Genomic DNA, 24,192 nt, shown 5'->3' with positions numbered 1-24,192 from the left:
CCAATTTTCCCATATCGGCCATTTTGGCTGTCGGCCATTTTGAATTATGTGCTAAAATGCTGTATTTTATGAACGCATGAACGTATCGTTACGAAACTCAGTATGGGTCATCAGTACAACGCCCTAAAGGTACTCAAAAATTTATGAGACACCGCCACCTTTTGGTCAAAAGTTATAATGAAATTTCCAAAAATGCTAATAACTTTTGAATAAATTTGCCTATAGTAATGACACTGATCTCAATAGATTCCTTGGGTTATGCTGAAAACATAGATACCAATTTTGCCATAGTCAGCCAAACTTCCTGTCCGCCATCTTTATTTTCTTTTAAAACCTACTTTTTCGAACTCCTCCTAGACCGAACGTCCGATTTTCACCAAAATCGGATCGTGTCATCTCCAGACCGTGCCGAGTAAAAGTTATGGATTTCGTGTCGATAGACGAAACCGTTTTCGTATACCGCAGTGGCAAAGTTGAGGCATGATGCCAAAATGACTATTCAGGCTTTATATCTGCAATGCCTTGACATATTGACACCAAACTTTGTAAGTGTCATTGTCACTTCACTCTGACCACATCACATCAGTTTCGTAACTGCGCCACCTATTGGTCGAAAGTGATAATCATATTTTTAGTTAATGTATGTGATTTTTCAACCATTTTGCCAAAATTCATCTTTAAATGTCTTCAATTGCTCCTTGCTGCAGTTGGTCTCTCACTTCCAGCCACTTTGGCATGTCTTGTCGTCTTGCTTGCGCTTGGCCCCGGTGATTGCTGCTTGCAGCTATATTTATTATTATTCTGCTTCTTCCGACTGGGCGTCTATGGCAGCCCATAGAAGCGTATGCGGGAAAGTTGTTCCGGTTTGACATTCTGATAGAGGACATTCCCAACAGTAATTGCACCAATTTTGGTGTCTCTAACTCATTCCCTCTAGCGCCACCACCTGTCCAAAGTTTCACTTATATTATGCTAATAACTTTTAAACCGTAAGGCCTATCAACAAAATTCTTTTTTCCTCTGATTCCTGAGCTCACGACGATTCGACTGGACCCTATGACGTCATTTTCCGTCATAAAAATATGGCCGCCATTTTGAATTGTCCAAAAAACCTTCTTTTGCGAACTCGTCCTAGACGGTTTGTCCGATTTGCACCAAAATTGCACCAGATCATCTTCAGGCTGTGGGGACAAAAAGTTATGGAATTCAAGTTGATTCGTCAAACCGTTTTCGATAAACGCGCAAACAAATTTTACGTAGCGCTTGCGAAAACAGACATAAGGCTGTATCTCCGCATCGCTTAATCGTATTCAAACCAAACTTCCTACATGTCATCACAAGCATGACTTGAGGCTACATGCTGCGTTTCGGCGCAGCGCCACCTACTGGTCTGGAGATATGAAAAAAGGCTATTTTTGCTTATAACTTCTGAACGGTTTGTCCAAAAATCACAAAAGTGGTCTCGTTAGATTCAGGGCGTCATGTTGAGTCGACTGATATCCAATTTTTCCATATCGGCCATTTTGGCTGTCGGCCATTTTGAATTATGTGCTAAAATGCTTTATTTTATGAACGCATGAACGTATCGTTACGAAACTCAGTATGGGTCATCAGTACAAAGCCCTAAAGGTACTCAAAAGATTATGAGACAGCGCCACCTTTTGGTCAAAAGTTATAATGAAATTTCCAAAAATGCTAATAACTTTTGAATAAATTTGCCTATAGTAATGACACTGATCTCAATAGATTCCTTGGGTTATGCTGAAATCATAGATACCAATTTTGCCATAGTCAGCCAAACTTCCTGTCCGCCATCTTTATTTTCTTTTAAAACCTACTTTTTCGAACTCCTCCTAGACCGAACGTCCGATTTTCACCAAAATCGGATCGTGTCATCTCCAGACCGTGCCGAGTAAAAGTTATGGATTTCGTGTCGATAGACAAAACCGTTTTTGTATACCACAGTGGCAAAGTTGAGGCATGATGCCAAAATGACTATTCAGGCTTTATATCTGCAATGCCTTGACAGATTGACACCAAACTTTGTATGTGTCATTGTCACTTCACTCTGACATTATCACATCAGTTTCGTAACTGCGCCACCTATTGGTCGAAAGTGATAATCATATTTTTAGTTAATGTATCAACCATTGTGCCAAAATTCATCTTTAAATGTCTTCAATTGCTCCTTGCTGCAGTGGGTCTCACACTCCCAGCCACTTTGGCATGTCTTGTCGTCTTGCTTGCGCTTGGCCCCGGTGATTGCTGCTTGCAGCTATATTTAAGGTTGATATCTCTGCAGCACTATAACTTGACATTTTTTTAATGACATCATTGCCCTTATTTCTTCTCATTCTTGTGATGCGTGTAGCTCATTTTTTGGATATTTTTACCTCAATTTTAACACATGGCACCTTTAAAGTTATATTATGAAAATAGACCTTAAAAGAAAAAAAAATATGTCATTTTTGTTTCTTCAAAATGACCAGAAACACTAGTCCCCTCTTGGCCAGTGTAGAATGATAGTCCCTGTGATTGTTCTGCATTTTGGATTATTTTATTGGACAAATTATAAGAGAGCAGTTTTTTTATAGTCTTTTTATAGTCTCACAAGTGTGTGTGTGTGTGTGTGTGTGTGTGTGTGTGTGTGTGTGAGCATGATAATTTTGCATTGTGGATGTTTTTTGTATTGTTAGATGTGTGCCACTTCATTGCTGTGTTTCTGATTTTGAGGATGAATTCTGTCCAATTGTGACTTAAAAGAGTGTGACTTTTTTTCCACACTAACATAAAAACATCCCATATCCCCAGATATCATTCTTTCTTTTTTTGTAGATCTAGAAAGTGTTGACAACTCATGCCATTTGGACGAAGATACGTTTTTAAAATTAGTTTAGCAAGTCATTTGGGGTCAAAAAGACCCAGAAGACCACATAGTCTGTGTTAAGTGACATCTTTTTGGCCTTAGATAAAGGAGATGATGTTGTTCTAGTGCTGCTTGATCTAAGCGCAGCTTTTGATATGATTGACCATGACATTCTTATTTCCCGTCTGGAACACTCAGTCGGTTTAAAAGGCACAGTTTTGAAATGGTTTTTGTCCTACTTGAGTGGTAGATGTTTTTCAGTTAACTATAATGATATGACCTCAGGAAAAAAAACCTTCCGTGGGGGGTCCCGCAAGGGTCTATCCTTTCTCCTATACTATTCTCACTGTATTTGCTCCCTTTGGGAAGCATTTTTAGAAAGTATGGAGTGTCATTTCATTGTTACGCCGACGACACGCAAATGTACCTACCACTCAGCTCTACCAGTTCATTCGAGTCGCTTTTAGAGTGTTTAAAAGACATTAAAAACTGCATGGCTAAAAACTTTTTAATGTTAAACGAGGACAAAACAGAGGTTATTGTATTTGGCCATCAAAATAAACCCGCAGAAACTATATTAGATTCAAGTCCTTTAACACCTTACACGAAATCTACAGTCAGAGATTTAGGCTTTTTAATTGACAATAACCTAAAAATGGACAAGCAAATTAATTCTGTAGTCCGGGCTTGTTTTTACAATCTACGTCTACCAGCTAAAATTAAACCATTCCTATCAAATAAAGACTTTGAAAGAGTTATCCACACTTTAATTTTTTCAAGGCTCGACTTCTGTAATTCGCTGTATTGTGGCATTACCGCCGCATCTCTGTCTCGACTGCAATCGGTACAAAATGCAGCGGGGAGACTTTTAATGAGAATAAAGAAACATGAGTTGATCACACCTGCACTGGAGTCTTTAAATTGGCTTCCAGTGCAGTACAGAATAAGATACAACATTTTACTGTTTGTATATAAATCGCTAAATAATCAGGCCCCACCATATTTGGCGAATCTCTTAACTGTGTATACCCCCTCCAGAACACTACACTCAGAGAATCAGGAACTACTGATAGTGCCTAGAACACAACGCCTTCATAAGGGTGATCGGGCGTTTGCGGTAACAGGGCCGAGACAATGGAATGAGCTGCCGTTGCCTATTAGGTCTGCAAAATCGCTATTGATTTTTAAGCATTTGTGTAAATCACATCTGATGTCGTTAGCCTATATTTCCTGTCGTTAGTAGATGTGATAATTAATATGTTATGTATTGACTGGTCTAGGTATGTCGTTATTTTGATCCTTTATTGGAATCTTTATGTAAAGCACTTTGGTTCAACCTGGGTTGTGTGCTATATAAATAAAACAAACAGAAACCGAAACAGAAGTGTTTTAACCCTTTATCAGTCACACTAAGAAATAATTATGCAAAAATGACCCATAAAAAATGATGAATTTTTTAATGACCCAATCAGGAAGCAGATACACACGTCAACCAGACTTGCCCAGTTAGGGTAATTCTCGACATGAAGTAACTAGTATTAGGCATTCATGGATTTTTTTTCTTGTGTGCATCTGAAGTTGAATTTTATTTCATATAAAAACATTACAGACAGTAGAATATGTTAAAAATATCATCAATTTATTTTATAAAACATGTTCTTATTATAACACATACAATAAAAACATTGTAAAGTGCAACAGTAAACATAATATAAATCAAGAAATGTAACAAATGTAAATAAATAATTATGACAGCTGTCAACAATAGGCTAAATAATTTGTATACTATAAATAAATAAATCTCTGGTAGCAATATCTGACAAGTATGGTATAGACAAATTGACAATGTAATAAAATAGAAATATAGCACATATCTTTTGATTTGATAGGTGATACGTAACAAAGAACAGTTTTCTGTTCAAACAACTTCTCATCCTTGAATTACTCTAAATGTGAAATTGATCAAAATACTAAAATGCAACTTGTAAATCTTTTTTTTCATATAAAAATGAATGTAGTAATAATATCAAGTAAGGGTGTGTGTATGCGTAACAGTGCAATAGTGTTAGAGGTAGATCTGGGGGGTCCATAAAATGTACGGCAGTCCATTATGTCTGAAAAAGATGGAACATAATAAACATTACTGTACAGTGTAGGGTCGCAAACTGTGCCTTGAGTAATCAGTGCATCAGGTACATCTATCCATAATAAATGCACAATTGTCATATTGATAAACTGTTCTCCCAACATACAGGCACATTGTGATTTATTTTAATTTGTTAAGAAAAAATTGCACATGCTAATAAATACTCTGTGTACTATGCATGACAAATCGGATAACACACAACCATGAAATTACATAACAAGAGACTGAAAATGTTGAAGTGTGACTGATAAGGTAAGTTTACTGTGCTAAATAAAGCCAAAAATGTCCAACCATCAATTAAATTAGTCTCATTATCTTATGTTTGTCAGAATATTGAACAGAAAATGTAATGTTTATACCCATCTAGACAGCTGTAGTTGTAGCTATTCAATGCATAACGTAGTGTTAGTCAATAAGCCTCAGCTATGATGGCTATTGCAGAAATAATGAGTAAGACTAATGGACGTAATATGTAGCCTAAAGAGTAAACAGTGTTAAATTTAGAATCTGAAGGTAAAACCACAGGCCGTATAAATAAGGGTAAAATACATATAGTCTAGCAAAGAAATAGGCCGTATGATCCCGCAGGGTGTATTATTCTGTGTCACGATCGCGTTGCTGTGCTAATTTAGCTAGCGTCCAGTTCAGTTTACCCTAACTGGGCAACTCAACCGAGCGGTCACACAACTTTTCTGAGGTAACAGAGAGATACATCTTATCATCACGTTTCTTCCATTCAACAACAATATAATCATTAGGAAGTCTAGAACATGAAATCCAACCAAAAAAATATCTTACCTTAAATTTTAGCGTCAATGGCAGCCATTGCTTGAGGAGAGATCACGACAATACACTTCCGGTTCAGATTCAGCTCGTCTCAGCAACAAATATTTTATTACAACATTGCCACCCAGTGGATATCATTGCCATTACACATTCGATTCAGTGAGAGGAAGAACAAACAGCTAAAAATGGGGTTTGGCGAGTTTTAATTACAGGAATTTGACCGCGAAAAAAGGTCAACCGCACGGTTACAATGCACGTTAAAGGGTTAAAGAAACAGAATGGCAATGAAAAAAACAAGATTTTAAAAGCAGTTCCAGCTTTATTGTAAGCCTACATGTATACGCCAAATGTATGAGTACAGAATGCAGCGCTTTTTATACTTGTGAATCAAACACCTCAGTCGACATCAGTTGCGCTATGGCAACATATATGACTACATCTACAATAATATAGACTAAGCATGCATTTTTTTCTAGTAAAACTTTCCCAAAGACTGATTTAGCCACAATATTGAAAGATTTGCAGTGGGTTACATGTGTCAGATTTTAAGAAGGAATTTCATGAGATTTAAAGTAGGATTCTGTCTGTTTCTCTTAATCATAAAAACAAAGTTTCAATAATACCATAATGGATAGTGTTGTGATAATTGCAGTTACATTGACAGTTACATGTCAAGCCTCATTTTAAGCAAAGCATGCAGATATATAAATAATTGCTTGAGAAGTTATAATTAAGATATTTAACTATAGCAATTGATTATCCTTGGAGTTAAATAATTGTGATGTTTTCATGACTGAGCGGGTGGCAGCGGGACTTCAGTCGGAGGGTTTGGCACATCATCAATCTTTAAATCACGGCAGAACAACACTGGTTCATGACCGAGACCCAGTTTGTACTGCCACAGATATACAGACTCGTTTGGCTTCAGCTCAAATGTGAGTAGTTCTTCCTCTTCAGTCACTTCGTTCCAGCTTTCTTTTTCAGTGCTGACGTGTGAACCTCCATATTCTGCAGAAAAGGAGAACTGCACCTTCGCAATTAACCCTGCAAGATCTCCAGTTTCAGCTGTGACTGACGCGGATATCTTCCAGTCGTGTGTCATCTGGGACATCTTCTCCTTATTGTATCCAACCTTTTTATTGATTTTCTTTTGCCATTTCACTGGTGTATTGCTGTCATTAGTTATAGTTTTAATATTCTCCCACATGCCAAAGGTTGGGCCTTTAGTTACTGCCAGCCCACCAGGAAGGAAGTTAAGAACATCAGGATGAACAGAATAGACACCAGTGCGCTTATCATTTCTGAAGTCGATACCGGAGAACTCATATCCCCACTCTGAGGCTGGCTTGAGGAAGAAGCAGTCGTTTGAGTTCCCCCAGTAATAGAGGCCGTTTCTGCAGTCGGGATCCAGGTTGTATTCTACACCATCCGAGTCTTCATTCATGTTTGCTGTTCTCCGATAAGTGCCTTTTTCTTGGAAGATGATGTAAAAATATTCAATGTTTGCGATGTAGTGGTCTCCCCCTCGGCAGTTGGGAGGAAGACTGTGAACTTCAGCATCGCTGTCTGTCGTCAGGTTCTTGACTCTGCGATAGGAATTGCCCTTGATGATGTTAATGTATCCATCTCTACTACCAATGTAATGGTCTCCATTTTGGCAGGCAGGGTGCAGACTCCAAATAGAGATTTCTGAACCTCTATCGATACTACGTATCTGCATATAGCAGCCGAGATCAGAGCGGATTATATAATAGTAGCCATTCGCTCCACAGATGTCAGTGCCTTTTGCTTTGCTCCTGGGAATAATGCCGTTCATTGTGCCTGAACCTGCAACACAGAATAATTTAAGGTCACAGGTCGTATTTATGAGAGTGTGCAAATCACTCCCATCCTCAAATCACTCCACTGGCTTCCTGTCTCTCTCAGGATTGAGCACAAGGTCTCGCTCCTCACACACCAGGGCATTTATGGTAACTCCCCCCCTTACCTCAAGGAACTCCTCATCCCACAAACTTCCACACGTTCCCTCTGTTCAGTTTCATCTAATCTCCTGAAACCTCCCAGGACTAAGCTACATACTAAGGGAGATTGGGCTTTCTGTTCAGCCACTCCCAGTCTGTGGAATGTTCTCCCTGACCATCTGAGGACTGTGGATGCTTCTAAATGCGGTCTTTCTCTTGATTTTTAATTGTAGCACTTTGGGACTTTGCTTAAATATAAAGTATAAAGTATATAAATAATATAAATTTGTAATATAAAGTTACAAATATAATGTATTATTATTATTATTATAAAGCAAACATGCCGGACTACCGGCTGGCCTCGAAGAGATTCTGGCAAACCGTCCGGCGCCTCAGGAGAGGGAAGCAGTGCCCCACCAACGCTGTCTACAGTGGAGCAGCTGTTGACCTCAACTGGGGATGTTGTCAGACGGTGGAAGGAATACTTTGAGGATCTCCTCAATCCCGCCGTCATGTCTTCCATTGAGGAAGCAGAGGCTGAGGGCCCAGAGGTTGACTCGTCCATCTCCCAAGCTGAAGTCACCGAGGTAGTCAAGAAACTCCTCGGTGGCAAGGCACCAGGAGTGGATGAGATCCGCCCTGAGTACCTCAAGTCTCTGGATGTTGCGGGGCTGTCTTGGCTGACACGTCTCTGCAGCATCGCGTGGCGGTCGGGGACAGTACCTCTGGGATGGCAGACTGGGGTGGTGGTCCCTCTTTTTAAGAAGGGGGACCGGAGAGTGTGTTCCAACTACAGGGGGATCACACTTCTCAGCCTCCCCGGGAAAGTCTATGCCAGGGTACTGGAGAGGAGATTACGGCCGATAGTAGAACCTCGGATTCAGGAGGAACAGTGCGGTTTTCGTCCCGGCCGTGGAACACTGGACCAGCTCTATACCCTCTCTAGGGTGCTGGAGGGTTCATGGGAGTTTGCCCAACCAATCCACATGTGCTTTGTGGATTTGGAGAAGGCATTCGACTGTGTCCCTCGATGCGGCCTGTGGAGGGTGCACCGGGAGTATGGGGTCCGGGGTCCTTTGCTAAGGGCTGTCCGGTCCCTATACGACCGGAGCAGGAGCTTGGTTCGCATTGCCGGCAGTAAGTCAGACTTGTTCCCGGTGCATGTTGGACGCTGGCAGGGCTGCCTTTTGTCGCCGGTTCTGTTCATAATATTTATGGACAGAATTTCTAGATTGCTGCCCCCGCGACCAGGCCCCGGATAAGCGGAAGAAGATGGATGGATGGATAAAGCAAACATTCAATCTCCACACCAAATGAATGAGGTTAATTAAGTCCTTCCATAGATTGAGCTCACTGATTACCAAAACAGCTTTATATACAAGGGAGGAATAATTTAAGCTAGCTTATGATATAATCCTCAGCTTTTATTTCAATGCGTTTAATCATCTAGCAGAAGAAGCACTTTTTGTGGAAAAATGCCCCTTTTGAACTTGAGGACTAAAAAATAAAAAAAATAATTTTCAGAAAATTAATGGTTTTTCAGTGTTTCCTGATCTGTTTCCAGTGTTGGCATTTGTTTCCATGGATACTCATTGTTTGATTACGTCATGCACCTGTTTTTCGTTTCCATTTATTATCTGAGGCGGAGGACAGCGAGGCCGAGGCGGAGGACAGCGAGTGAGTGGGGCCGAGGACAGCGAGTGAGTGGGGCCGAGGCGGAGGACAGCGAGTGAGTGGGGCCGAGGCGGAGGACAGCGAGTGAGTGGGGCCGAGGCGGAGGACAGTGAGTGAGTGTGGCCGAGGCGGAGGACAGTGAGTGAGTGGGGCCGAGGCGGAGGACAGTGAGTGAGTGGGGCCGAGGCGGAGGACAGTGAGTGAGTGGGGCCGAGGCGGAGGACAGTGAGTGAGTGGGGCCGAGGCGGAGGACAGCGAGGCCGAGGCGGAGGACAGCGAGTGAGTGGGGCCGAGGACAGCGAGTGAGTGGGGCCGAGGACAGCGAGTGAGTGGGGCCGAGGCGGAGGACAGCGAGTGAGTGGGGCCGAGGCGGAGGACAGTGAGTGAGTGGGGCCGAGGCGGAGGACAGTGAGTGAGTGGGGCCGAGGAGGAGGACAGTGAGTGAGTGGGGCCCAGGAGGAGGACAGTGAGTGAGTGGAGCCGAGGCGGAGGAGAGTGAGTGAGTGGGGCCGAGGCGGAGGAGAGTGAGTGAGTGGGGCCGAGGCAGAGGAGAGTGAGTGAGTGGGGCCGAGGCGGAGGACAGCGAGTGAGTGGGGTCGAGGCGGAGGACAGTGAGTGAGTGGGGCCGAGGCGGAGGACAGTGAGTGAGTGTGGCCGAGGCGGAGGACAGTGAGTGAGTGGGGCCGAGGCGGAGGACAGTGAGTGAGTGGGGCCGAGGCGGAGCACAGTGAGTGAGTGTGGCCGAGGCGGAGGACAGTGAGTGAGTGTGGCCGAGGCGGAGGACAGCGAGTGAGTGGGGCCGAGGAGGAGGACAGTGAGTGAGTGTGGCCGAGGAGGAGGACAGCGAGTGAGTGTGGCCGAGGAGGAGGACAGTGAGTGAGTGGGGCCGAGGCGGAGGACAGTGAGTGAGTGGGGCCGAGGCGGAGGACAGTGAGTGAGTGTGGCCGAGGCAGAGGACAGTGAGTGAGTGTGGCCGAGGAGGAGGACAGTGAGTGAGTGTGGCCGAGGCGGAGGACAGTGAGTGAGTGTGGCCGAGGCGGTGGACAGTGAGTGAGTGTGGCCGAGGCAGAGGAGAGTGAGTGAGTGTGGCCGAGGCAGAGGAGAGTGAGTGAGTGGGGCCGAGGCGGAAGACAGTGAGTGAGTGGGGCCGAGGCAGAGGTGAGTGAGTGTGGCCGAGGCAGAGGAGAGTGAGTGAGTGTGGCCGAGGCAGAGGAGAGTGAGTGAGTGGGGCCGAGGCGGAGGACAGTGAGTGAGTGGGGCCGAGGCGGAGGACAGTGAGTGAGTGTGGCCGAGGCAGAGGAGAGTGAGTGAGTGGGGCCGAGGCGGAGGACAGTGAGTGAGTGGGGCCGAGGCGGAGGACAGTGAGTGAGTGGGTCCGAGGTGGAGCACAGCGAGTGAGTGGGGCCGAGGCAGAGGACAGTGAGTGAGTGGGGCCGAGGCAGAGGACAGCGAGTGAGTGGGGCCGAGGCAGAGGAGAGTGAGTGAGTGGGGCCGAGGCGGAGGACAGTGAGTGAGTGGGGCCGAGGCAGAGGACAGCGAGTGAGTGGGGCAGAGGCAGAGGAGAGTGAGTGAGTGGGGCCGAGGCAGAGGAGAGTGAGTGAGTGGGGCCGAGGCAGAGGAGAGTGAGTGAGTGGGGCCGAGGCAGAGGAGAGTGAGTGAGTGTGGCCGAGGCAGAGGAGAGTGAGTGAGTGGGGCCGAGGCGGAGGACAGCGAGTGAGTGGGGCCGAGGCGGAGGACAGCGAGTGAGTGAGTGTGGCCGAGGCAGAGGAGAGTGAGTGAGTGGGGCCGAGGCAGAGGAGAGTGAGTGAGTGGGGCCGAGGCAGAGGAGAGTGAGTGAGTGGGGCCGAGGCGGAGGAGAGTGAGTGAGTGGGGCCGAGGCGGAGGACAGTGAGTGAGTGGGGCCGAGGCGGAGGACAGCGAGTGAGTGGGGCCGAGGCGGAGGACAGCGAGTGAGTGAGTGTGGCCGAGGCAGAGGAGAGTGAGTGAGTGGGGCCGAGGCAGAGGAGAGTGAGTGAGTGGGGCCGAGGCAGAGGAGAGTGAGTGAGTGGGGCCGAGGCGGAGGAGAGTGAGTGAGTGGGGCCGAGGCAGAGGAGAGTGAGTGAGTGGGGCCGAGGCGGAGGACAGCGAGTGAGTGGGGTCGAGGTGGAGGACAGTGAGTGAGTGGGGCCGAGGCGGAGGACAGTGAGTGAGTGGGGCCGAGGCAGAGGAGAGTGAGTGAGTGGGGCCGAGGCGGAGGACAGTGAGTGAGTGTGGCCGAGGCGGAGGACAGTGAGTGAGTGGGGCCGAGGCGGAGCACAGCGAGTGAGTGGGGCCGAGGCGGAGGACAGCGAGTGAGTGTGGCCGAGGCGGAGCACAGCGAGTGAGTGGGTCCGAGGCGGAGCACAGCGAGTGAGTGGGGCCGAGGCGGAGGACAGTGAGTGAGTGGGGCCGAGGCGGAGGACAGCGAGTGAGTGGGTCCGAGGCGGAGGACAGCGAGTGAGTGGGGCCGAGGAGGAGGACAGTGAGTGAGTGTGGCCGAGGCGAAGGACAGTGAGTGAGTGGGGCCGAGGCGGAGGACAGTGAGTGAGTGGGGTCGAGGCGGAGGACAGTGAGTGAGTGTGGCCGAGGCGGAGGACAGTGAGTGAGTGGGGCCGAGGAGGAGGACAGCGAGTGAGTGTGGCCGAGGCGGAGGACAGTGAGTGAGTGGGGCCGAGGCGGAGGACAGTGAGTGATTGGGGCCGAGGAGGAGGAGAGTGAGTGAGTGGGGCCGAGGCAGAGGAGAGTGAGTGAGTGGGGCCGAGGCAGAGGAGAGTGAGTGAGTGGGGCCGAGGCAGAGGAGAGTGAGTGAGTGGGGCCGAGGCAGAGGAGAGTGAGTGAGTGGGGCCGAGGCGGAGGAGAGTGAGTGAGTGGGGCCGAGGCGGAGGAGAGTGAGTGAGTGGGGCCGAGGCGGAGGACAGCGAGTGAGTGGGGTCGAGGCGGAGGACAGTGAGTGAGTGGGGCCGAGGCGGAGGACAGTGAGTGAGTGTGGCCGAGGAGGAGGACAGCGAGTGAGTGGGTCCGAGGTGGAGCACAGCGAGTGAGTGGGGCCGAGGAGGAGGACAGTGAGTGAGTGGGTCCGAGGCGGAGGACAGCGAGTGAGTGGGGCCGAGGAGGAGGACAGTGAGTGAGTGTGGCCGAGGCGGAGGACAGTGAGTGAGTGGGGCCGAGGCGGAGGACAGTGAGTGAGTGTGGTCGAGGCAGAGGACAGTGAGTGAGTGGGGCCGAGGCGGAGGACAGCGAGTGAGTGGGGCCGAGGCAGAGGACAGTGAGTGAGTGGGGTCGAGGCGGAGGACAGCGAGTGAGTGGGGCCGAGGAGGAGGACAGTGAGTGAGTGGGGCCGAGGAGGAGAGTGAGTGAGTGGGGCCGAGGCAGAGGAGAGTGAGTGAGTGGGGCCGAGGAGGAGGACAGTGAGTGAGTGGGGCCGAGGAGGAGGACAGTGAGTGAGTGGGGCCGAGGAGGAGGACAGTGAGTGAGTGGGGCCGAGGAGGAGGACAGTGAGTGAGTGGGGCCGAGGAGGAGGACAGTGAGTGAGTGGGGCCGAGGCGGAGCACAGCGAGTGAGTGGGGCCGAGGCGGAGGACAGCGAGTGAGTGTGGCCGAGGCGGAGCACAGCGAGTGGGTGGGTCCGAGGCGGAGCACAGCGAGTGAGTGGGGCCGAGGCGGAGGACAGTGAGTGAGTGGGGCCGAGGCGGAGGACAGCGAGTGAGTGGGTCCGAGGCGGAGGACAGCGAGTGAGTGGGGCCGAGGAGGAGGACAGTGAGTGAGTGTGGCCGAGGCGAAGGACAGTGAGTGAGTGGGGCCGAGGCGGAGGACAGTGAGTGAGTGGGGTCGAGGCGGAGGACAGTGAGTGAGTGTGGCCGAGGCGGAGGACAGTGAGTGAGTGGGGCCGAGGAGGAGGACAGCGAGTGAGTGTGGCCGAGGCGGAGGACAGTGAGTGAGTGGGGCCGAGGCGGAGGACAGTGAGTGATTGGGGCCGAGGAGGAGGAGAGTGAGTGAGTGGGGCAGAGGAGAGTGAGTGAGTGGGGCCGAGGCAGAGGAGAGTGAGTGAGTGGGGCCGAGGCAGAGGAGAGTGAGTGAGTGGGGCCGAGGCAGAGGAGAGTGAGTGAGTGGGGCCGAGGCAGAGGAGAGTGAGTGAGTGGGGCCGAGGCGGAGGAGAGTGAGTGAGTGGGGCCGAGGCAGAGGAGAGTGAGTGAGTGGGGCCGAGGCGGAGGACAGCGAGTGAGTGGGGTCGAGGCGGAGGACAGTGAGTGAGTGGGGCCGAGGCGGAGGACAGTGAGTGAGTGTGGCCGAGGAGGAGGACAGCGAGTGAGTGGGTCCGAGGCGGAGCACAGCGAGTGAGTGGGGCCGAGGAGGAGGACAGTGAGTGAGTGGGTCCGAGGCGGAGGACAGCGAGTGAGTGGGGCCGAGGAGGAGGACAGTGAGTGAGTGTGGCCGAGGCGGAGGACAGTGAGTGAGTGGGGCCGAGGCGGAGGACAGTGAGTGAGTGTGGTCGAGGCAGAGGACAGTGAGTGAGTGGGGCCGAGGCGGAGGACAGCGAGTGAGTGGGGCCGAGGCAGAGGACAGTGAGTGAGTGGGGTCGAGGCGGAGGACAGCGAGTGAGTGGGGCCGAGGAGGAGGACAGTGAGTGAGTGGGGCCGAGGAGGAGAGTGAGTTAGTGGGGCCGAGGCAGAGGAGAGTGAGTGAGTGGGGCCGAGGAGGAGGACAGTGAGTGAGTGGGGCCGAGGAGGAGGACAGTGAGTGAGTGGGGCCGAGGAGGAGGACAGTGAGTGAGTGGGGCCGAGGAGGAGGACAGTGAGTGAATGGGGCCGAGGCGGAGGACAGCGAGTGAGTGGGGTCGAGGCGGAGGACAGTGAGTGAGTGGGGCCGAGGCGGAGGACAGTGAGTGAGTGTGGCCGAGGAGGAGGACAGCGAGTGAGTGGGTCCGAGGCGGAGCACAGCGAGTGAGTGGGGCCGAGGAGGAGGACAGTGAGTGAGTGGGTCCGAGGCGGAGGACAGCGAGTGAGTGGGGCCGAGGAGGAGGACAGTGAGTGAGTGTGGCCGAGGCGGAGGACAGTGAGTGAGTGGGGCCGAGGCGGAGGACAGTGAGTGAGTGTGGTCGAGGCAGAGGACAGTGAGTGAGTGGGGCCGAGGCGGAGGACAGCGAGTGAGTGGGGCCGAGGCAGAGGACAGTGAGTGAGTGGGGTCGAGGCGGAGGACAGCGAGTGAGTGGGGCCGAGGAGGAGGACAGTGAGTGAGTGGGGCCGAGGAGGAGAGTGAGTGAGTGGGGCCGAGGCAGAGGAGAGTGAGTGAGTGGGGCCGAGGAGGAGGACAGTGAGTGAGTGGGGCCGAGGAGGAGGACAGTGAGTGAGTGGGGCCGAGGAGGAGGACAGTGAGTGAGTGGGGCCGAGGAGGAGGACAGTGAGTGAGTGGGGCCGAGGCGGAGCACAGCGAGTGAGTGGGGCCGAGGCGGAGGACAGCGAGTGAGTGTGGCCGAGGCGGAGCACAGCGAGTGAGTGGGTCCGAGGCGGAGCACAGCGAGTGAGTGGGGCCGAGGCGGAGGACAGTGAGTGAGTGGGGCCGAGGCGGAGGACAGCGAGTGAGTGGGTCCGAGGCGGAGGACAGCGAGTGAGTGGGGCCGAGGAGGAGGACAGTGAGTGAGTGTGGCCGAGGCGAAGGACAGTGAGTGAGTGGGGCCGAGGCGGAGGACAGTGAGTGAGTGGGGTCGAGGCGGAGGACAGTGAGTGAGTGTGGCCGAGGCGGAGGACAGTGAGTGAGTGGGGCCGAGGAGGAGGACAGCGAGTGAGTGTGGCCGAGGCGGAGGACAGTGAGTGAGTGGGGCCGAGGCGGAGGACAGTGAGTGATTGGGGCCGAGGAGGAGGAGAGTGAGTGAGTGGGGCCGAGGCAGAGGAGAGTGAGTGAGTGGGGCCGAGGCAGAGGAGAGTGAGTGAGTGGGGCCGAGGCAGAGGAGAGTGAGTGAGTGGGGCCGAGGCAGAGGAGAGTGAGTGAGTGGGGCCGAGGCAGAGGAGAGTGAGTGAGTGGGGCCGAGGCGGAGGAGAGTGAGTGAGTGGGGCCGAGGCAGAGGAGAGTGAGTGAGTGGGGCCGAGGCGGAGGACAGCGAGTGAGTGGGGTCGAGGCGGAGGACAGTGAGTGAGTGGGGCCGAGGCGGAGGACAGTGAGTGAGTGTGGCCGAGGAGGAGGACAGCGAGTGAGTGGGTCCGAGGCGGAGCACAGCGAGTGAGTGGGGCCGAGGAGGAGGACAGTGAGTGAGTGGGTCCGAGGCGGAGGACAGCGAGTGAGTGGGGTCGAGGCGGAGGACAGTGAGTGAGTGGGGCCGAGGCGGAGGACAGTGAGTGAGTGTGGCCGAGGAGGAGGACAGCGAGTGAGTGGGTCCGAGGCGGAGCACAGCGAGTGAGTGGGGCCGAGGAGGAGGACAGTGAGTGAGTGTGGCCGAGGCAGAGGAGAGTGAGTGAGTGGGGCCGAGGCAGAGGAGAGTGAGTGAGTGGGGCCGAGGCAGAGGAGAGTGAGTGAGTGGGGCCGAGGCGGAGGAGAGTGAGTGAGTGGGGCCGAGGCAGAGGAGAGTGAGTGAGTGGGGCCGAGGCGGAGGACAGCGAGTGAGTGGGGTCGAGGCGGAGGACAGTGAGTGAGTGGGGCCGAGGCGGAGGACAGTGAGTGAGTGTGGCCGAGGAGGAGGACAGCGAGTGAGTGGGTCCGAGGCGGAGCACAGCGAGTGAGTGGGGCCGAGGAGGAGGACAGTGAGTGAGTGGGTCCGAGGCGGAGGACAGCGAGTGAGTGGGGTCGAGGCGGAGGACAGTGAGTGAGTGGGGCCGAGGCGGAGGACAGTGAGTGAGTGTGGCCGAGGAGGAGGACAGCGAGTGAGTGGGTCCGAGGCGGAGCACAGCGAGTGAGTGGGGCCGAGGAGGAGGACAGTGAGTGAGTGTGGCCGAGGCGGAGGACAGTGAGTGAGTGGGGCCGAGGCGGAGGACAGTGAGTGAGTGTGGTCGAGGCAGAGGACAGTGAGTGAGTGTGGTCGAGGCAGAGGACAGTGAGTGAGTGGGGCCGAGGCGGAGGACAGCGAGTGAGTGGGGCCGAGGCAGAGGACAGTGAGTGAGTGGGGTCGAGGCGGAGGACAGCGAGTGAGTGGGGCCGAGGAGGAGGACAGTGAGTGAGTGGGGCCGAGGAGGAGAGTGAGTTAGTGGGGCCGAGGCAGAGGAGAGTGAGTGAGTGGGGCCGAGGAGGAGGACAGTGAGTGAGTGGGGCCGAGGAGGAGGACAGTGAGTGAGTGGGGCCGAGGAGGAGGACAGTGAGTGAGTGGGGCCGAGGAGGAGGACAGTGAGTGAGTGGGGCCGAGGAGGAGGACAGTGAGTGAGTGGGGCCGAGGAGGACAGTGAGTGAGTGGGGCTGAGGCAGAGGAGAGTGAGTGAGTGGGGCCGAGGCGGAGGACAGTGAGTGAGTGGGGCCGAGGCGGAGGACAGTGAGTGAGTGTGGCCGAGGAGGAGGACAGCGAGTGAGTGGGTCCGAGGCGGAGCACAGCGAGTGAGTGGGGCCGAGGAGGAGGACAGTGAGTGAGTGTGGCCGAGGCGGAGGACAGTGAGTGAGTGGGGCCGAGGCGGAGGACAGTGAGTGAGTGTGGTCGAGGCAGAGGACAGTGAGTGAGTGTGGTCGAGGCAGAGGACAGTGAGTGAGTGGGGCCGAGGCGGAGGACAGCGAGTGAGTGGGGCCGAGGCAGAGGACAGTGAGTGAGTGGGGTCGAGGCGGAGGTCAGCGAGTGAGTGGGGCCGAGGAGGAGGACAGTGAGTGAGTGGGGCCGAGGAGGAGAGTGAGTTAGTGGGGCCGAGGCAGAGGAGAGTGAGTGAGTGGGGCCGAGGAGGAGGACAGTGAGTGAGTGGGGCCGAGGAGGAGGACAGTGAGTGAGTGGGGCCGAGGAGGAGGACAGTGAGTGAGTGGGGCCGAGGAGGAGGACAGTGAGTGAGTGGGGCCGAGGAGGAGGACAGTGAGTGAGTGGGGCCGAGGAGGACAGTGAGTGAGTGGGGCTGAGGCAGAGGAGAGTGAGTGAGTGGGGCCGAGGCGGAGGACAGCGAGTGAGTGGAATAATCACTCACTCGCTAGAGCGTTGAATAACCCCTATTTCAAAAAACGGTGACGTGTTCTTTTAATTGCAATAGACATGATGAATACAAACAACAGATAGCTTTTCATATTCTAATTACGAATAAAGACAATAATATCGTAAACAGCTTTCTAAGGAACTTTTTATAGAAACTTTCTGATGTGTTTTACATATAAGAGCAATACAATCAGTCTGGGGTTTCCCGAAAGCATCGTTAGCCAACTATGGTCGCAAGTTCCGTCGTTATCAGCATAGTTCAACGATTTGGTGTTTCCTGAAACCATCGTTCCAACGAACGTTCGCAAACAGCATCGCAAACTTGTGTGGTTGGAACGACAGCTCTCGAGCTGTGGTTAGAAGCAGAGTTTCTAGTTTACATGAGATATAGACTGAATACATCCTTATCTTTAGCAAAATAAGCAAGATGACATTCAGTACAACCCGTGTTATTTATTTAGAATACATACAAATGTAATTTACGTCTTTTAGTTTGTCAAGAGATTTAAAGCACCGTTTTTGAAGACTGCGCATGTGCGAACGTGCTCTACTATGTAAGAACGAGCCAAATATTGAGTCTGGTACTAAAGCAAAATATCTGAGAAAAATTAGAAATGGTCTTCAGATGCCATGTCTGTAACTTATATGACAAAATATAGCGTTAATTCGATCTCAAACAGATTAATTTAAATAAGTTATTAGTCCACCACGTGCGAGACATCATAAACCAACGTGGTTGAACGATACTTTGCAACATACGGTTTCGGGAAACAGTCGTGACTAGCTTGTTGATTTCTCCAACGATGCATCGTACTATGGTAGTTGTTACGATTCGGCAAGGACGAAGCGGAGAGCGAATCCACATGCACGCACTACTTTATTTAACTCAGAACAGAACGGAACAAGGAACAAGGAACAAGGAACAAGGAACAAGGAACAAGGAACAAGGAACAAGGAACAGCTACAGCAAACAACGACCGACAACCAACAACTGAAACACAGAGGTATAAATACACAGACAAACAAGCTAAACAATATAACAAGAGGGTGTGGCTAATCAGAAACACATGGGAACAATGATCAGACAATTAACAAGACACATGGCAAACAGGGAATCACATGACAGACAACAAGGAACAAAACCCACACCGTGACAGTAGTAAAGCAGCGAGCTGTATAGTTGTACGGGAAATGCACCCCAGCATCGCAAAGTTGTGTGTTTGTAGTGACATATCTCGACTTGTGGTTAGAAGCAGAGTTTCTAGTTTGCATGACATGTGGACTCAATAAATCCTTATCTTGAGCAAAATAAGCAAGCTGACATTCAGTGCAATCTGTGTTTTTTATTTAGAATATATACAAATGTCATTTACGTCTTTTAGTTTGTTAAGATATTTAAAGCACTGTTTTTGAAGAGTGCATGTGTGATCGAGCTCTAGTGCGCAAGAACGAGCCTATGATTGAATCTGGAAATAGAGAAAAATAACTGAGAAAAATTATAAATAGTCTTCAGATGCCATGTCCGTAATTTATAGCATTAATTTGATCTCAACAGATGTATTAAAAAGTAGTTATTACTCCTCCACGTGCGTTGAACGACCAATTTGCGACATTCTGGTTTTGGGAAACAGTCGTGACTAGCTAGTTGGTTTCTTCAACGATGCGTAGTGAAGCAGCGAGTTAAGGCGTTGTACGGGAAACACATCCCTGACTGGAGTCTGCCAAATGGTTAACAAGCTTAATGACTTGATGTAAAGCAAACCCCAAACACTCTCATATTTTACAAACATACAAGCAAGTATGATTTTTTTTATATCCAATATTTTGTTAAACTGGCAATTAGTCAAGGTCAGTGTTAGAGTAACGCGTTACAAAAGTAATGCATTACAGTAACATATTACTTTTTGCTGTAACGCAGTAGTGTAAGGCATTACTAATCAATTTTCAGTAATATTTTACTCGTTACATGTTCAGTAACGCTTGTGTTACAACACACTTTTAGTTTTAATTGTAAAAAAAGAGACATTAACGAATGAAAAATGCAAGTAGGCTAAGTTACCCGTTCATGGTCAGTCAATAGCCGTGTGTGGTGTGTCCAGTTGTAAATAAAGACTAAATGGCAGCGTCTGATATATTTGTATAGCGATAGGCTAAATTTTTTACAGGAGTGAGGCATGATTTCAGCCTCTGTGCTCACGCTGGCAAGCAGCTAATGGGTGAAGATGGCATGAAGAAGACTGTAGCCTACATTCGTGAGATGGATGTATGCGCATTAGGCTACTTTATTTGTTCTGTGTTTTCTTTCTAAGCAGTTAGGCGATGTTTAGGTGGTATTTTTCATGTTTTTCATCATGTTTTCATCACGCAATCATGTTTTTGAAGCGGTGGTGACGCAATCATGTAACATGTAAGGGTGGCGGCGACGAAAGCACCTTAAAGCTGTCACAAAGAACCGGCAAAAGCAATGATTGTTTATGAATATGTCAAATATAGCAAGGAGACATTTTAATTGTTTATTAATAAAGATGAAGTTGACGATGCTGACTCGCGATCTTCACAGTAGTGAATGCGCCAGAGAGAATGCACATTTCATAGGCTACGGATTACATAAGCAGAGAGCAGTCTGTTTCCTTTAGTTTTGAATTGTTCTGTTTAAAAGTAGACATTTCAATATAGATATAGCCTATTTTTCAGGTCTGTGGAGTAGGCTACCTTATACGCTGAGTTTCGGTTAATTTATGAGACGCGCTCCGGTTCACGCGCCGGCGCCTCCGTGTCGTGATTGCTATCTATTGTCTGCTATATTTAGTATTACTAGTATTACTTTTGATTGCGCAGTGTAATTCATAGAATTACTAAACAATATTTTGCCTCCTAAAAGTTAAAGATTTTTTTGTGTCACGCATGCATGCATGTCTATTTCCCTCATATTAAATATAAAATCCATGTGTAGACTGATATTTTTCTAATGTCTGGACTCCTTTAAGGGAGTAGCCTATGGATAAACAGACGTTTCAATATATTGTTATTAAAGGATAATTCCGGTATTTAACACCTTGAGTCTATATTGTAGTTTGTTTTGGATGAACAAGAGTGGTGGACAACATTTTTTTGACAATGGTTCCTCTCTCGAGTTTTTGACTATAATAGAATTGGCCATGGACCCATTTAACATTGGAGTCAATGGGCATGTCCGAAAATGTCATTAAAACAGCCAATAATGTTCGTTTACAAAACTGTGCAACTCACCGAGTGGTTAGTGGTGTTCGTTGATTTTCAGCTTTTGCGATCCGTAGGGCTTCTGTGACTGACAGCAATGCAGTCTCGGTTGAATGCCCTTTCTTGAAGCCAGATTGGTTTACGTCTAGTTGGTTGGTCAGAGAGAGGAAGGATGTTACTTGGTTGAAGGCAACTCGTTCAAGTGTTTTCGCAATGAATGGTTGGAGAGAGACAGGTCTGTAATTCTCTAAGAGTGATGTGTTTAATGTGGGTTTCTTAAGCAGTGGAGTTACCCGAGCCTGCTTGAATGCTGTAGGAAAAGTGCCAGTGTGGAGGGATGAGTTGATGATGTGTGTGAGTGCTGGGAGAAGTGTGGGAGAGATGGCTTGTAGAAGGTGTGAGGGGATGGGATCTAGAGGACAGGTGGTAGGGTGACTGGAGAGGAGAAGTTTAGATACTTCTTCCTCGGTTAGTGAAGAGAAGGAGGAGAGAAGGTGTTTCGGATTGGGAGGGGTTGGACTGGGTTCCTGTGTGTGTGGAGCTGAGAACTGACTGCTGATAGTTGTTGTTTTGTTGGTGAAGAAGTTAGCAAGATCATCAGCAGTTAAAGAGGAGGTGGGTGGTGGTGGAGGTGGACAGAGGAGAGAGTTGAATGTCTTGAAAAGAGTTCGTGTGTTAGCGGTGCTGTTGATCTTGTTGTGAAAATAAGAAGATTTTGCAGCATGAACATCAACAGAAAAGGAAGAGAGCAGAGATTGATACATACTAAGGTCAGTTGTGTCTTTTGATTTGCGCCATTTCCTCTCTGTTGCCCTGAGTTTAGTCCGGTGTTCACGAAGAACCTCAGATAACCAGGGGTTAGAGGGAGTAGTGCTTGCTGGCCTGGAGGAGATAGGGCAGATATTGTCTAAAGAAGAAGTTAAAGTGGAGCATAAAGTGTCTGTTGCGGTATTAACATCCAGAGATGAGAATTGTGAGTGTGAGGGAAGAGAAGATGACACAGCAGAGGAGAGATGGGAGGGAGAGAGTAAGCGCAGGTTTCGTCTGAAAGTAGCTGGTAGGGGGTTTCGTGGAGCATGGGTAGAGAGTTGTAGATTGAAAGTGATGAGGAAATGATCAGAAACATGGAGAGGTTTCACCAAAATGTTGTCTGTGATGCAGTTGCGTGTGTAAACCAGGTCCAGTTGGTTGCCTGATTTGTGAGTACCTGAGGTGATGAGCCGTTTGAGATCGAATGAGGCTAGGAGAGAGATGAAGTCTGTTGCATGCGGCTTCTCTAGATGAATGTTGAAATCACCGAAGACTACAAGTGGGGTGCCATCCTCAGGGAAAGAAGACAGCAGCACATCCAGCTCCTCTACAAAGCTTCCCAGTTGACCTGGGGGGCGATATATGACTACAATATGGATCTTAATGGGAGTTGTAAGTGTAATAGCATGATATTCAAACGAGTAGTTATTGCAGAGAGAGGAGAGAGTTGAGTAATTCCAATTGTTAGAAATGAGAAGACCTGTGCCCCCACCCCTCCCAGACTGGCGAGGAGTGTGAGAGAAGGAGAGGTTGTTAGAGAGAGCAGTCGGGGTTGCTGAGTCTTCTGGACGAATCCAGGTCTCAGTTAAGCCTAAAATATTAAGAGTAGAGTGAGATGCAAAGGCTGGAATGAAGTCAGCTTTGTTGACTGCTGACTGACAGTTCCATAGACCCATAGAAATAGAGAGAGGTGTGTGAGAGGATGGGAGAATGGGACGCAGATTAGCAGTATTGCGCTGCCTTCTGTGCGTGATGGGAGAGCGTCGTCGAGAGACAACAGGAATGTATTGAAAGCACATATTTAGTAGGGAAATACTATACCAGTGTGAAAGGAAGAGGGAGAATAGGATAGTTAAGTGCCTTGTCGGTGTCCTTGCTCGGTGGAGTCGCGCAGGTAGAGTCGATGGTCTTTACCCGAGTCGGTCTTCACACGAGGAGAGCTGAACGCTTCCGCTGACGCTTCCGCGACAGCACGCACACTACAGAAATATAGTGCTTTCAAACGCCTGAGTGAGGACAGCTGCTATTCCAGGCAATTAGCACAGGCAAATCAAATAATCTGAAAATGGGAGAAAATCGAAACTGCCTCTATGAACAGCTACACTTAAGTGCTATAAAATTTAAACTGCAATAGCCCACTTCTCAGACGCGGCTGTTATATAAAGTAGTCACGCGTCTAATTAAAATACAGATTTGTGTGAAGGTAAAATGTACAAGTAACCACAGAATCGAAAATAGCCCTACTTTCTGGAAAATAATACACTAAACAACAAGAGAACTGAATATTAAGAAAAAACCACTTGCGCTCTCGTTCTACACGCAGACTGACGCTTGTCCTGCCTTGTTCTGATTCTCCTAGCCTTTATATCTGTTCTACAGTTGCTGCTAGTCCAAGCATATCATCACATAGAGACTCTTTCACCTACAGTAGATATCATCACAATAGAGACTCTTTCACCTACAGTAGATATCATCATATAGAGACTCTTTCACCTAGATATCATCATATAGAGACTCTTTCACCTACAGTAGATATCATCACATAGAGACTCTTTCACCTACAGTAGATATCATCATATAGAGACTCTTTCACCTACAGTAGATATCATCACATAGAGACTCTTTCACCTACAGTAGATATCATCATATAGAGACTCTTTCACCTACAGTAGATATCATCACATAGAGACTCTTTCACCTACAGTAGATATCATCATATAGAGACTCTTTCACCTAGATATCACCACACAGAGACTCTTTCACCTACAGTAGATATCATCACATAGAGACTGTGTCTGTTCCCCGAATTAGGAAACACAAAAACTTCCAAACCCATCTAAGGTTAAAAATGTAATTGATGTTCAACAAATAAAACCAGATATAATACGGATGAGCAAATGATAAAGCTTGGGTTGCTGAATATTCGATCTCTTACTTCAAAAGCGCTAATAGTTAATGATAAGATTACAGATTATAACCTAGATGTGCTGTGTTTAACAGAAACCTGGCTAAAACCAAACGATTACATTGCTTTAAATGAGTCAACCCCACAAGATTACGGTTATAAACATGAACCTCGTCTGAAACGCAAAGGAGGAGGTGTTGCTGTAATTTATAGTAATATTTTCAAAATTACTAAGAAATCTAGTTTAAAATAATTATTTTGAAGTGTTGGTGCTTAATATAACAATATCTAGTGTCAATGATGAATCACGTTTGAGATTTGTGCAGGCTACTGTATACAGGCCACCAGGGCACCATACAGACTTTATCAAAGAATTTGTGGACTTTCTATCAGAATTAGTATTGGCTGCAGATAAAGTACTAATTGTTGGTGATTTTAATATACATGTAGATAATGAAAAAGGTGCATTGGGGTTGGCATTGTTGTGGCAAAAAACAATACTTAA

The 24,192-nt window shown here is 49.0% G+C and overlaps 1 protein-coding gene across 2 annotated transcripts; it reads right to left on the bottom strand.

Moving 5' to 3' along the window:
• Positions 1-5,343: 5,343 nt before the first annotated feature.
• On the bottom strand, positions 5,344-23,029 carry LOC307002147 (uncharacterized protein). 2 transcript variants are annotated; one of them, XM_079619452.1, is made up of 3 exons: positions 21,960-23,029; positions 20,783-20,897; positions 5,344-7,625 (listed from the first exon to the last, which is right to left on the bottom strand). In XM_079619452.1, the coding sequence occupies exon 3, from the start codon at positions 7,612-7,614 to the stop codon at positions 6,586-6,588; it is 1,029 nt and encodes a 342-aa protein (XP_079475578.1). In that variant the 5' UTR covers positions 7,615-7,625; positions 20,783-20,897; positions 21,960-23,029; the 3' UTR covers positions 5,344-6,585. The 2 variants fall into 2 exon arrangements, with proteins under 2 accessions (XP_079475578.1, XP_079475577.1); XM_079619451.1 differs by lacking the exon at positions 21,960-23,029 and adding an exon at positions 21,519-21,631 and having other exon boundaries at positions 5,345-7,625.
• Between the last annotated feature and the right edge of the window lie 1,163 nt (positions 23,030-24,192).

Source organism: Phoxinus phoxinus (assembly GCF_949152265.1).
Source record: "Phoxinus phoxinus genome assembly, chromosome: 7".
NCBI lineage: Eukaryota > Metazoa > Chordata > Actinopteri > Cypriniformes > Leuciscidae > Phoxinus > Phoxinus phoxinus.
Note: the sequence above shows the minus strand (reverse complement) of the source record. Positions and strands in the feature narration are given on the sequence as shown.

Coding starts and splice junctions, on each gene's coding strand:
- LOC307002147 (XM_079619452.1), bottom strand. CDS start 7,614: ATGAACGGCATTATTCCCAGGAGCAAAGCAAAAGGCACTGACATCTGT.